This window comes from Hylobates moloch, unplaced genomic scaffold, assembly GCF_009828535.3.
Source record: "Hylobates moloch isolate HMO894 unplaced genomic scaffold, HMol_V3 SCAFFOLD_5, whole genome shotgun sequence".
NCBI classification, from domain to species: domain Eukaryota; kingdom Metazoa; phylum Chordata; class Mammalia; order Primates; family Hylobatidae; genus Hylobates; species Hylobates moloch.
The window spans coordinates 85,012,479-85,025,251 of NW_026652280.1; the positions used below are offsets into that span (position 1 = coordinate 85,012,479).

At 60.2% G+C, this 12,773-nt stretch overlaps 2 protein-coding genes across 5 annotated transcripts; one reads left to right on the plus strand and one right to left on the minus strand.

Annotated features, from left to right (window-relative positions):
- The first annotated feature begins 54 nt into the window (after positions 1-54).
- MUS81 (MUS81 structure-specific endonuclease subunit) lies at positions 55-6,047 on the plus strand. Of its 3 annotated transcripts, none has more exons than XM_032153461.2 (16): positions 55-502; positions 587-716; positions 964-1,049; positions 1,561-1,659; positions 1,825-1,893; positions 2,055-2,140; positions 2,678-2,818; positions 3,023-3,115; positions 3,213-3,334; positions 3,417-3,514; positions 4,108-4,224; positions 4,327-4,422; positions 4,624-4,752; positions 4,827-4,930; positions 5,419-5,502; positions 5,594-6,047. In XM_032153461.2, exons 1-16 carry the CDS (start codon positions 368-370, stop codon positions 5,658-5,660), a joined length of 1,656 nt encoding a protein of 551 aa, XP_032009352.1. In that variant the 5' UTR covers positions 55-367; the 3' UTR covers positions 5,661-6,047. The 3 variants fall into 3 exon arrangements, with proteins under 3 accessions (XP_032009352.1, XP_032009354.1, XP_032009355.1); XM_032153463.2 differs by having other exon boundaries at positions 67-502; positions 3,191-3,270; XM_032153464.2 differs by lacking the exon at positions 4,624-4,752 and having other exon boundaries at positions 68-502; positions 4,770-4,930.
- An 82-nt stretch (positions 6,048-6,129) lies between these two features.
- Positions 6,130-12,405, minus strand: EFEMP2 (EGF containing fibulin extracellular matrix protein 2). Of its 2 annotated transcripts, XR_004248182.2 has the most exons (12): positions 12,272-12,356; positions 11,847-11,964; positions 11,572-11,620; positions 10,760-10,966; positions 10,139-10,261; positions 9,735-9,851; positions 9,473-9,592; positions 8,126-8,245; positions 7,911-8,037; positions 7,476-7,671; positions 6,417-6,686; positions 6,130-6,319 (listed from the first exon to the last, which is right to left on the minus strand). XR_004248182.2 is itself a non-coding variant. In XM_032153465.2 (11 exons), exons 2-11 carry the CDS (start codon positions 11,955-11,957, stop codon positions 6,525-6,527), a joined length of 1,332 nt encoding a protein of 443 aa, XP_032009356.1. In that variant the 5' UTR covers positions 11,958-11,964; positions 12,272-12,405; the 3' UTR covers positions 6,130-6,524. The 2 variants fall into 2 exon arrangements, 1 of the variants encoding a protein (XP_032009356.1); XM_032153465.2 differs by having other exon boundaries at positions 6,130-6,686; positions 12,272-12,405.
- Between the last annotated feature and the right edge of the window lie 368 nt (positions 12,406-12,773).

A 12,773-nucleotide genomic window follows, 5' to 3' on the forward strand; every position in this document is an offset into this window, starting at 1 on the left:
GGCGCTGTCCGCCTTCCTCTCGCCTACACAAAGACCCCGCTCTCGAATCTAGGGTGACAGGAAGGAGCCGGTCCAGGCTCCGGGGGCTGGGAATGGGCGCGTCCCAGAGGCTGGCTGGAGTGAGGCCGAGGGGAAAGATCGTTAGAGACAGCGCCCCTGACCAACCACTTAGAGCAGCGCAGGGGTGGGAGGGCGGCCGCAGGCTCTCCTCTCGTTAGTGCCCCGAGTGTTTGGGGCCCCGTGATCTCACCCTCGGCCTCCCTCTTCCCCCGCCCCGCCCCGGGCCAGGTGTCCGAATCCCGACTCCAGAAGTGGTGGCGTCCCAGTCCCGCGGGCGTGGGGCGCCGGTGGACCCGTTCTCGGGCTCATGGCGGCCCCGGTCCGCCTGGGCCGGAAGCGCCCACTGCCTTCCTGTCCCAATCCGCTCTTCGTTCGCTGGCTGACCGAGTGGCGGGACGAGGCGACCCGCAGCGGGCGCCGCACGCGCTTCGTGTTTCAGAAGGTGGGTCCTGGCGTGGCCCGATGGGAAAAGCTGCTGGCCAGGTCAGGCCTGCCCTGACCAGGTACCCTACCCCTGCCCGGCCAGGCGCTGCGTTCCCTCCGACGGTACCCACTGCCGCTGCGCAGCGGGAAGGAAGCTAAGATCCTACAGCACTTCGGAGACGGGCTCTGCCGGATGCTGGACGAGCGCCTGCAGCGGCACCGAACATCGGGCGGTAAGCGCCTCAGAAAGGGGTCGGTGATCCCCTACCTCCTCCAGGTGCAGCCTCCGTACTCAGCTGGGAGCCCTTGGCTTTAAGCTCCCCACTCCTGTCCGAGTTGCCGTTCGGCCTCGGGCTAGTGGCTGGCGCTACGTGAGCCTCCCTCACCGGTCTCACTTAACTATCTGAGCAGGTTGCATCCCAGACCCTCGCAGCTGCCGGATTCGTGGAGTGTGGAGTTAACTCTCTTCTGCTCCCGCAGGTGACCATCCCCTGGGCTCACTATCTGGAGAGAACAGTCCAGCCCCGCAGGGGCGACCTGCGGAAGTCCAGGACTCTTCCATGCCAGTGAGGAAGGGGCAAGGGGAGTGGAAGGCAAAGTGGGAGTGCGGGAGTATGATTTTCTGGCTTGAGGGATTTGGCGAGCCCGAGTTCAAATCTCACCAGTGATGCCTGGCCTTGGGCAAATGACTTACTCTCTTTTCGACTTAGTATTTTAACCTGTGAATAGTAATATCGGTAACAGCCAATGAGAGAATTCCATGATCAAGCTACTTAGGGAGCCCAGCTCAGTTAGTTACGGGGTCACCATTGTTGAGTTTTCCTGTCTAATCACACCTGTCCTGCAGCGCATGGCAGAACTGAGGCCAGGCTGGGCAGACACCCCAACCCGCTGGCCCGAAACTGCCTGCTGTCTTATCCCAGATTTGCAGCAGGTCATCCCATCACCTGGCCCATTTTACAGAGAATGAAACTGAGAGACAACTGAGTGACTTACCCAGGGCCACAAAGCCTGCTGGGGACTTATTCAAAGATGACTGACTGGCTTTCACATTCAGAGCTCCTCTGTATTTTTCAGGTTCCCGCCCAGCCCAAAACGGGAGGCTCTGGCAGCTACTGGCCAGCTCAGCACTCAGGAGCCCGAGTGATACTGCTGGTGCTCTACCGGGAGCACCTGGTGAGTACTGGGCTACACCGGGAGGCGGAACCATGGCAGTGGGGTGGGACGTTCCCAGAGGGGCCTGGCCTGGGCAGGGCAGGCAAAGATTATCCCAGCCACCTGAGCGGGATGAGGAGGAGCACTGGCACTGAGCCTACCCTGTCTTTTCTACCTTGCTTTCAGAATCCTAATGGCTACCACTTCTTAACCAAGGAGGAGCTGCTGCAGAGGTGTGCTCAGAAGGCCCCCAGGGTGAGCACAGGAATCAGGGAGGACAGGCCCAAGTGGCTCCGGGGCCCACCAAAGACTGCCTTTTCTTGCAATGGGCCCGTGTGTGGCCCGTGGCTGGGGACACAGGGAACATGGACTTGTGGTACCAGGTGCTCTCTGAGGGTCTCTTTTCTGATCCACAGGTAGCCCCTGGGAGTGCTCGACCCTGGCCAGCCCTCCGCTCCCTCCTCCACAGGAACCTGGTCCTCAGGACACACCAGCCAGCCAGGTGGGGCCAACTGCAGGAGATACAGGAGAGCATGCATGATCTTCTTAGTAGGGCCTTAGAGTCACCCAGCAACTCCCAGAGCTGATGCTGTTGAGGTTGGGGGGCGTGGGCCTTTCCTCAGGAGCCCCCGCTGTTGGAGTACCTGGAGGGTGTGAAACTGCAGCAGCGGGGGTGGGGAGGGTGCACTGGTTATTGGAGGAGGAGAAAGCCTTTTCAGAGGAGATAGCATTTGACATGTTTTAGGATTTGGCGGGTAGAGATGCAGGATAAGTATTCCGAGGAGGAGGAAACAGCATTAGTGAAGACAGGAGGAAGGAAATTGTCTGAGACACACTTCTTACAGACCTGAGAATGGCGCTGAGCAGGTCCAAGGAACTGCTCTAAGAGTCAAGAAGACCAGGAGGAGCAGGAGCCACTGGGGTCATTTGTGCAGGGTGCCAAGGGGGTGGTGAGGCCAGCCCAGCTGGGGGCAGGCAGGAGAGCCTGCCAGGAATGAGTGAAGAAGGGAGAGCTGTGTTTATTCCCTCCGTCTCCCAGGTACTCATTGACCCCAGAGGGCCTGGAGCTGGCCCAGAAGTTGGCCGAGTCAGAAGGCCTGAGCTTGCTGAATGTGGGCATCGGGCCCAAGGAGTCTCCTGGGGAGGAAACAGCAGTGCCAGGAGCAGCTTCAGCAGAGCTGTGAGGAGGAGGGTGGAGGAGGGGGGAAAACAGGGAGGAGGGGATGGGAAATGAGGCCAAAACCCCGCCCCAACCCATCACTTGCAGCTGAGCTGTGGCTGCCTCCCTACTGTGGGTGGGTGGTGGGTGTCGGGTGGCGTGGGTGTGGGGCAACTGCTCTGGCACAAGGGGTTCTGGCTTCACATACCGACACCCCCCACTTAGTGCCAGTGAAGCAGGGGTCCAGCAGCCGCCACTGGAGCTGAGGCCTGGAGAGTACAGGGTGCTGTTGTGTGTGGACATTGGCGAGACCCGGGGGTGAGTGAGGTGGGGAGAAATGAAGGAGATGATCGGAGGAGGCTGGGGGGTTGGCACTGCCCTGCCCTGATCTAGGCTTCCCTCCTTGCCACTCCAGGGGCGGGCACAGGCCGGAGCTGCTCCGAGAGCTACAGCGGCTGCATGTGACCCACACGGTGCGCAAGCTGCACGTTGGGGATTTTGTGTGGGTGGCACAGGAGACCAATCCTAGAGACCCAGGTGAAGGGCCATGGACCCGCTGGCGCCAGGGACAGGGCCTGGTGGGTAGGGGATCGCAAGCTAACGGCTGGCTTGTCAGCAGCAAGCCCTGGGGAGTTGGTACTGGACCACATTGTGGAGCGCAAGCGGCTGGATGATCTTTGCAGCAGCATCATTGACGGCCGCTTCCGGGAGCAGAAGGTAATTTTGCTGGCTTTGCCAGGCTTCCCTGCCTGCTCTGAAGCCCCCTTTTCAGCCCAGAGCAATCCAGGGGCACTTCTGGCAGCCTCCTTGAGGCAGAGCCCTTTGGAATCCAGCCACACCCACCCTGTGGCTGCTCCAGGATCAGACCCCCACAGGCCCATCCAGGCGCACAGTAGGAAGCCAGGTACCTGCATTCTTGGGCTGAGCTCAGGAGCATATTAAAGACCTCTTGGGTACCCAGCCCCTGCAGTCTTGGACAAACAAGGCTTAAACCTCCAGGAGTGGAAATACAGAGGCTGTACCTTGGTACTTGCTGCTGGGTGGACCCCTAGTCACAGGCCATGTACTGGCCCAGGGGAGGCTTGAAGGATGGGCAGTGTTGAGAGATAGAGGAAGGGCTTTCTAGACAAGAGTGTCAGCATGAGCAAAGCTGCGGAGGCCCCTCTGAGGCAGGTGGAGAGGCTAGGGAGGATGCAGAGGCTAACTGGTAGGAACAGGGTCACAGCACCATCTTGAGTGTGACATCATGGATGCCCAGGCATGTGGTCATCCAGCCAGACCCTCACTGTCCACTCTGTCCACTTCCCTAGTTCCGGCTGAAGCGCTGTGGTCTGGAGCACCGGGTATACCTGGTGGAAGAGCATGGCTCGGTCCACAACCTCAGCCTTCCTGAGAGCACACTGCTGCAGGCTGTCACCAACACTCAGGTGAGCTGGGAGGGCAGGGCCAGGCAGGCAGGGGCCCCTGTGGTCCATGGTTCATGGTCTGGGCCAGGAGCCACCTTCCCTCTCTTGGGTCCTCTTCCCCAGGTCATTGATGGCTTTTTTGTGAAGCGCACAGCAGACATTAAGGAGTCAGCCGCCTACCTGGCCCTCTTGACGCGGGGCCTGCAGAGACTCTACCAGGTGAGCAGAGGCCCCTTTCCCAGTGTCGGGACAGAGCCCACAAGGAATTCACCTTGCCTGGGCCCTGTGCATCCCCAAAAGAAGCAAGGTGGGTGAGATCCCCATTTCTCAGGCTGGCCCCCCAAGGCTGAGGACTGAGCAGGGGCTGGCTGGAGTTGTCCCTTCAAGCTCCAGCCTGGCCTCAGTCCCTTCTTCCCTCAGGGCCACACCCTACGCAGCCGCCCCTGGGGAACCCCTGGGAACCCTGAATCAGGGGCCATGCCCTCTCCAAACCCTCTCTGCTCACTCCTCACCTTCAGTGACTTCAACGCAGGAGCCATCAAGAATAAGGTACTGTCTCTGCCCAGCTTCTCAGACGTGGCCTGGCCCAGACCCCCACTGATCCAGCCCTTCCCCGAACCCAGGCCCAGTCGGTGCGAGAAGTGTTTGCCCGGCAGCTGATGCAGGTGCGCGGAGTGAGTGGGGAGAAGGCAGCAGCCCTGGTGGATCGATACAGCACCCCTGCCAGGTAGGCCCTAAAGGGCCCTTAGGTGTCCTCAGCCCCTGCCCTCCGTGCATGGAATTCACCTTAATCCATGCTTCGTGGAGGGGGCCTGGCCTTCTGTGGGCTCTGCAGACCAGAGATAGACAGATCCCAGCGTGCTCGTGGAGGTCAAGTGGGGAGGAAGCCAGCAGGCCCACACAGTGTCCCAGGCAGTGGAGGCCATAGGAGGGAGGGAGACGTCCCACCTGGTGGAGCAGAGGCTTCCTGGAGAAGGGGGTTGGGCCATTAAGGGGAGTGAGGGTGATGGTTTAGAGCCTTTGCTGGTTTTGCCCCAGAGTTCCCATGGGGAGGGAGGACAGCCAGGCTGGCCTGGGGCCTCGAGTGCCAGACTCAGGAAGTGGGGCAGTGTCCCAACTCTTCTATGCCATGCTGACCCCTCTGCCTGGCCCCTCATGGTGCTGGCCCAGAGTGGGCCACTGTCAGCCTCAGAAACTCAAACCTCTGCCCCCCAGCCTCCTGGCCGCCTATGATGCCTGTGCCACCCCCAAGGAACAAGAGACACTGCTGAGCACCATCAAGTGTGGGCGTCTACAGAGGTGAGGGCAAGAGATGGAACCTAGAGGGAGTGGCGGGGACTGGGGCTGCCCTAGGCCCAGGGCGTGACCCTCGCTGCCTCTCTTCCTGCAGGAATCTGGGGCCTGCTCTGAGCAGGACCTTATCCCAGCTCTACTGCAGCTACAGCCCCTTGACCTGAGCTTATGCCGTGAAACAGCCCCCAGCCCCCGTCTGTCCCCCAACCCAGGCTAGCCAGCCTTTTAACAACATCTTTTGGGGTACAATTAGAATCTAAGTGTTTGCCGCCATATGTGTCATGTAGAAGATGCCTAGCCCTGGGGATCTTATGAAATACGCAGGAACCAGGGATACCATCTGGTCCAGTGGTTTTTAAACAAAGCTGCTTAGGACCTGGAATTCCCTGGTCAGGGAGATGGAGTCAGTGGGGCATTGCAGCTTTGAATCGATTTTATGTCACCAGTTGGTCCTCATCAAATAAAACTTCCTTAGGAGTGCAGAGGGCTCATTGGGAAAATAAAAATAATAAAAATAAATAAAACTTCCTAAAAGAAAAGCTTGAAAACCACTAATAGTCCAGTTGCCTCGTTTTATAGAAAAACAGGCCCAGGGAGCTACTAGGGCTTATCCAAATGTACAGTTTGAGGCAGAGTTAGGAATGGAACCCAGGGCCTCCTGGCGCTGTCGAGAGTGGAGTTTCTTAGGACCCCACAAGCCAGCCAAGTCCAAATCTCTGGGCCGGGGCCTGGAGTCCGCCCTCCTCGTTACCTCCTCTCCTCTCGGGGTGACTGAAGCTCGTGGTACAAAGCTCCCAGCTCCTGTCAATGGGGCCCCCTGGGCCTGAGCATATAGAGACCCCCATTTAGGTGAACTTGGCCTGCCCCCCCAAGTGCCACCCTGCCCCAGCCTGAGGCTTGCTGCAGTGTGACCCGCCCACCTCAGCCACCAGGACTTTCTTTCTCCCTTTATTGCCTTTCTCATTCTGCCCCTCACAACAGGCTCCTCAGCTAGGGTAGCTGCAGGGAGGGTGGCTCCCTCCTGCTCCTCAGAAGGTGTAGGCCCCCACAAAGACGGTGAGCCTCAGTACAGAGCTGGCCCGGTAGCTCATGAGGGAATTCATGGTGACCATCTCCAGGTCCAGCACGTACTCCCGGGGGCCCGTCACCGGCCGGGCGAGGACCAGCATGGCGCTGACGTTGTTGATTTGCTGCAGGGCAGTGGGTGGGGGGACATATATATTGTGTCAGCCTGTGTGCTAGGCCCCTGCCCCAGCATCACCTCCCTGCCCCGTGGCCGTGAGGCAGAGGAACAGCCCTGGCCAGGCTGCGACCCCGGGCTCTCATGCAGCTCTTTGACACCCTCGACGTCTCTCCTCCCCCACCCAGGGTCCTGCCCTCAGAAATCTGCTGGGGCTCTTCCCACCCTTTCCAGCTCGTTCTGTCTGACCCAGGCTAACTGATGATTCAAGGCCACATGTGGCTCTTGGGAGTGGTGGGACCTTTGGTGATCCAAAGTGAGCAGACTTCCTTCAGAGCATTCAATTTCAAAAAGAAAGAGAAGCGCTGGTACTAGACAAACCCCTTCTCCTGCTGAGACCCATGCATGCCACTGCCAGTCACTGTGAGCAGCTCACTGTGAGCCACCCCGGCCCCCTCCCACCTAACAGATCCACCAGCAAGGAGTGGACTTTCTGACCCCAGGCCCCTGCATACGCCATTTCCTTGGTTTGTGGGTGAAGAAACTGAGATCAGATATGGAAAACCAGTACCGGGACTCAAACTCCCGTGTCCGAGTGCTTCGTTAGAATTGCATTTAACCGTCTGCCCTTTGCACCACGGGAGTTTAGAGTACCCCGTCTTCTTACAGAAACCCCGCCTCCCGGGGGCGGGGCTTTGGGGAGGAGTTGGGCATAGCAGCCTGGCCGAGTTCCCCCTTAAGGCGTCCTGGAGTTCAGTTTTAGATTGTGCATGTCAGCTGAGGGTTGCAGAAACCTTACCCTAATGTAAAAGTCCCCCTGCGAGTTTCCAGCACGGATCTGAAAGGCATTGTAGGCACCGGGGTAGACGGAGGTCGCCTGGATCTGGAACACGTCAGCGGGCACGCTCCGCTCCGAGGTGATGGTCATGTAGCGGTGCACAATGGATGAAGGCTGCTCTCGACACAGAGGGTTGGAGGCCGGGCAGAGGCAGCGGCTAGAGACCCCGAGGTGGGGGACACGAATGAGCTCCTTGCCCGTCCCCCCAATTTCTCCTGCCCTGCAAAGGGAGGGAATCCTAAAAAGACCCTCCCCACCCCTGTGACTGGTTGTCATAAAGGACTGTGATTCCCATCATCCCTCAGGGGCACTCGCTGGTCTGAACAGATGCCAGTCGGCCCCAAAGCCCCCTGGGAGACGTAGTTTCTGTGGGGGCCTGGCATCGAATTGACTCACTTGTCAGAGACCTGGATGTAGGGCTCCACGCAGCGGTTGGTGTCCACGCAGCGGTAGCCCCCATGGAAATTGACACAGGTTTGGGCCTCAGAGCACTGGTGCGCGCCGGACTCACACTCGTCAATGTCTGTGCCAGGGGAGAGGGGCTGGAATCGGGGGCGTCAGGCTGCCAGCTCCTGACACCGTCCTGCCCATCCCACCCGGGCAACCTGTACCTTGGCAGAGGCGTGTGGCCAGCAGCTGGTAACCCTGTGGGCAGTGGCAGGAGAAACGGCCTGGCTCGTTGACGCAGCGGTACTGACAGAGGTAGCTGGAGTAGCTACACTCATCAATATCTGAGGAAGCATGGGGTTGGGGACCCCGGGTCAAGGGCATTCCTCACCATTCGGTCCCACAAACGTTTCTCAAGAAGGCCCAGCCCCATGTTAGACTGAATGTAGGAAGACAGGGGGATGAGACAAGCCACAAGCTTAGCCGGGAGATGGAGGGTTCAAAGAAAGCTTGCCCAGGCTGCCCCAGCTCACAGACTTCTCTCTGCCCAGAACTGGAAGAAACACTCAATAAGTTACTGGGAATCTAGACGCTTGGGTGTGAATCCCACCAGCTGATCTAGGGGAATCTTATTTTCCCAATCAGTAAGATGAGTGTGTTAGACTAGATGAGTTTTGTGGGTCTGGCCTGTGCTGTAACGCCCAATTCCTGCAACCCACAGTCAGCCCGAGCACCCAGTGGTCACCTCCAGCTAACTGTGAACTTCACTGGGAGAACATTTCCTTTCTCTTGTTCCCCTCATGCTGCCAGGTGGCAGTGAGGCCTCATCCTGCAGCAAAGCATAACATAGGGGGTACATGCCAGTTTACAGGGTGTAAGAAGTCTGGGATCGAGCCCTGGCCCCATCTCATCCTGGCTGTATGAGCTTGGGCAGGTCACTTAACCTCTCTTAGCTGAATAATGAAAGTCACCATTTACCCAGGACTTTGTGATTATTTTTATGTAATCCTCCCAACAAACATGGAGGGAGGTATGAATGTCCTCATTTTGTAGAGGAAGGAGAAAATCATACCTCCTAGGATTCTTGAGAGGAAGGAGGCCAAGTGTGTCAGGGAATACACTACGAGGGCAGGTTCTCATTAAGTGGCAGTTCATTCACTTTAAAGCACTGCAGCTTGAGACTTGCTGGAGCCCATCTATCACACTCTCACCTAATCCTCAAGACAACCCACTTTATAGAAGAAGAAACACGCTCAGAGAGAAGAGTGACTTGTCCTAGTGCAAAATTCAAATGCAGGTAAATGCAGGTGAGCCTGACACATGGGACAGGTGGCACCCACATCCTCAGTCTCCCCAGTAGGCTTCAGTAAGGACCTAGCTGCCTCTCCTTGTGCCTCCCCCACTAGCCTGGGAGTGCTCCACAGCCAGCCAGTGTGGAGTACCCAGGCGGCAGCTGAGTGCACAGTGACAGGACGCGGAGGCCTCAAATGGAGAACTGTGTGGCAGGAGGCACGGCATAGCTAGGGCCTGGGGGCCCACAGAGGAGTACGCAGCAGGGATGGAGCTCTCACCACTGCAGGAGAAGCCATCCCGGTGCAGCTCATAGCCCTGGTGGCAGCGACACAGGAAGGTCCCATAGGAGTTGAAGCAGCGCTGCTCGCATGGAGCCCCCATGTCACACTCGTTCACATCTGGGGGTGCCAGGAAACAGGAAGGATGAAAGCGGAGGAGCAGCCCAGAGCCTCCACTCTACCTGGGCTGGTCAAGAAGGGAGCGCCCCCACCTCACACCTCCCTGCCCAGGACCCAGGAGCCTGGCCCGGCCCAGCCTCACCCACACAGGAGCGGTTGTTAGGCCCCAGCTGGAAGCCCGGCTCGCACTGGCAGCGGAAGGAGCCAGGCAGGTTCACGCAGCGGTGCTGGCAGTAGCGGTAGCGGCACTCGTCTATGTCTGGGATAGAGGCAGAAGGAGGGCGGAGGGCAGAGGGCAGGTGGGCTCGAGCCGGCTGGGACTCAAGGCTTCACCACCCATAATCCTGTGTCTAGGGAGCCGAATTAGGCAGGGTCAGCCAGGACACCTCCCAAACGCACCCCCCTACAGTCCTCTGTGTCTGATGACAGGAGGGTGAGGTGGCAGGGGCCGGGGTGAAGCCTGGGTTGAATGCGGGTCAGGTGCTAGGGCAAGTGCCAGACCAGGGGCACAAAGCTGGGACTAGAGAAGCTGCTTCCTGGACTCACCCACACACTCGGGCCCGATCTTGCGGTAACCATCAGGACAGGTGCACTGATAGGAGCCAGGCAAGTTATGGCAGTCCTGGCTGGGGCGACAGTCGTGCAGGGCCTGGGCACACTCGTCCACATCTGCAAGAGACACCACTCAGTCCCCACCTGGGATCCCGCACACCACCCAACATGACAGATAGCTCCAACACTTGGATTTGGTTCTCTCAACAGCACACGTAAGAGTTCACCAGCCTGGAGCCAACAGGAAAGGCACCCCTAACCTCTAAAACTGCATGTTGGGGGTTGCATAGGAAATAAGGTCCTGTCCACACACCCCCAGCAACACTGATTCCTGGACTCTCCTTCCTCCAAGGCCTGCGGCTCCCAGGGGACAGACACTGGAAGGCAGAGTTCCTGCAGTGTCTCTGCAGCAACCGAGGGGAGGGGCCGAGAGCTGGCTGGAGCAGTGGCACACAAGCTGGGGCCACCTGTGGCAGGTCCTAAACAACATGAGTGTCTGGATGAGGGTGTGGACGTCACCAGTGGCCCTTTTGAGCCGGGGAGGAACATGAGGTCTGAGTTTAAGACGCCTGGTGAGAGGACTGGAAGCCAGGCACCAGAGCAGTCCCCACTCACCCACACAGCTCTCCTGATCGTCGGGCTCATAGCCTGGTGGGCAGGGGTTGGGGTGTTGAGCGGGAGGCACTGGTGGCGGGGGTCCCTCGCCGTGTAGGTCATTGATGACGGCAGCGGAGCGGGGCAGGCACAAGTAGCCCCCGTAGTGGTTGATGCACTTCATTTCCCCCTTGCAGGCCTCAGGGATGGTCAGACACTCGTTGACATCTGCAGAGAGGGGCCTGCTGGGCACAGCCAGTTTCCTGGGCTGGCCCTGGAGGGAGCGGAGGCAGGAACCCAGCTCGGCCTTCTCTGAGATGTGTGGCCCCAGCAAAGCCTTCCCACTCTGCTCAACAAGCTACGTCTGCCTGCTCAGGACCCCTCCCTAGGGTTGGCCAAGGCTGGAGGTGGGGCATCTGTTCCCACTGTTGCCCTCATTCTTGGCCTGCCAGTGGGTCTCTATCCCTCCCCACGGCCCTAGCCCTAGCTCAGCCCAAGAGGAAGGCCTCCTTACCCACCCCTGGGGACGCTACCCTCCCAGGTTGTGAAGAGACAAAGAGATGGGACAGGAGAGTGGTTCAGAGAAGGTGTACAGGATCCAGCTCCTCTGAGGGGTAGGGGCAAGGTTTCCTGGGTTTCTGGGAGAGGGTGAGGCCACCCCTAGCTCAACTGGCCTCCAGAGAGCCAGAGCTGGCCTCCGTGTGGCAGAGCTGGGCATAGAACGGGCTGCTGGGCTCCCACGGCAGCTCTTGGAGGTGGGGCTGTCCCTTGGAAAGCAGCTATCAATCCCTTTCTGGGTTCCTGGGGGTGTTTGGTCCCCCAGGCACACACACCCCGGCAGTGCTGGCTGTCTGGGTCCCACTCATAGCCATCTGTGCATTCCTGGAAGGGAACCAGAAGTGGCCAGTGGTCACCCTAAGATCTCCTCCAACTGGCCAGGCCAAGACTAGGGCCTGAGCCTGGCCACCCTCCGGCCTGCTCCAAACAATGGCCCCCAGCCCTCCACCAGCCAGGGGAGGAAGACTTCCCTGGCAGCAGCCACCCCGGGGTCCCGGTCTCTTCCTCCCTACCCTTCCCGTCCTAGGCCAGCGGCCCTCACTGTCCCCACCGTGTAGCTGTCGGACTCTTCGGAATCCTGAGGAGAAGCTGACCCCAAGAGCAACAGTAGCAGCGCCCAGAGCAGTAGAGACCCGGGTAGGCAGGAGGCGCAGGGGAGCATCCTGGGGCTGCGAGATGGTGGACACGGGTCAGGGGCCTCTGCCGCGGCACCCCCACTCCCTGTACCGGGAGCCCGAGCCCAGCCCCCGCCACTGCCCGCTCAGGACCGTGCTTGGGCCTCGGGGTCTCCCAGGGCTGGGGGCCGACTCCTGACAGGCCCAGGTCCCAGGCCCTCCCCCACTGGCCACCCCGTCCCCGCCCCACACCCCTGCGGCGAAGGCCGAGGAGCGCGGGCCTCTGTGGGCGCTACGCTGCCGCGGACTCGGCCAAGACTCCGGCCCGCGCCCTCCTCCACGGACGGTCACAGCCACTCACTTGGGCCCGCGACGCCCCCGCGGCCCGCGGCTCTGGCGGCTCGGCTGGCTCGGGCAATGCCTGCGGGCAGACGGACGGGCGGACGGCACAGCTCCCTGGACGCGCGGCCCCAGGAAGCGCCCCCCGCCCGCCCGCCTGCCGCGGCGCGGCCCACCCCAGCGCCTCCGCCCGCCCTTCGGCGGATTCCTGAGCCCGCGCCAGGGGGAGGGACCCCGACCCCCCGCTTCTCCGCCCCCGGCCAGCCACAGGCCCCTACCCGGTCCCCCGCGGCGCCGCCAGGAGCCGCCTCCCGGCGCCGGACCAGTGTCCCCCAGCGCTCGATCCTGGGGCCCTGACCTTGATGCCAGGCCCCCAGACTCACCCGGGGGCCCCTAGACGCTCGTCAAAAATGTCATCCTGCTCACCTAGATCCTACCTAATCTGCGCCCCCAGAATTTCATCCTGTGCACCCACACCGTAATCCTGGAGCCCCAGATTCTCATTGTGTGCCTCTCGAGATCGT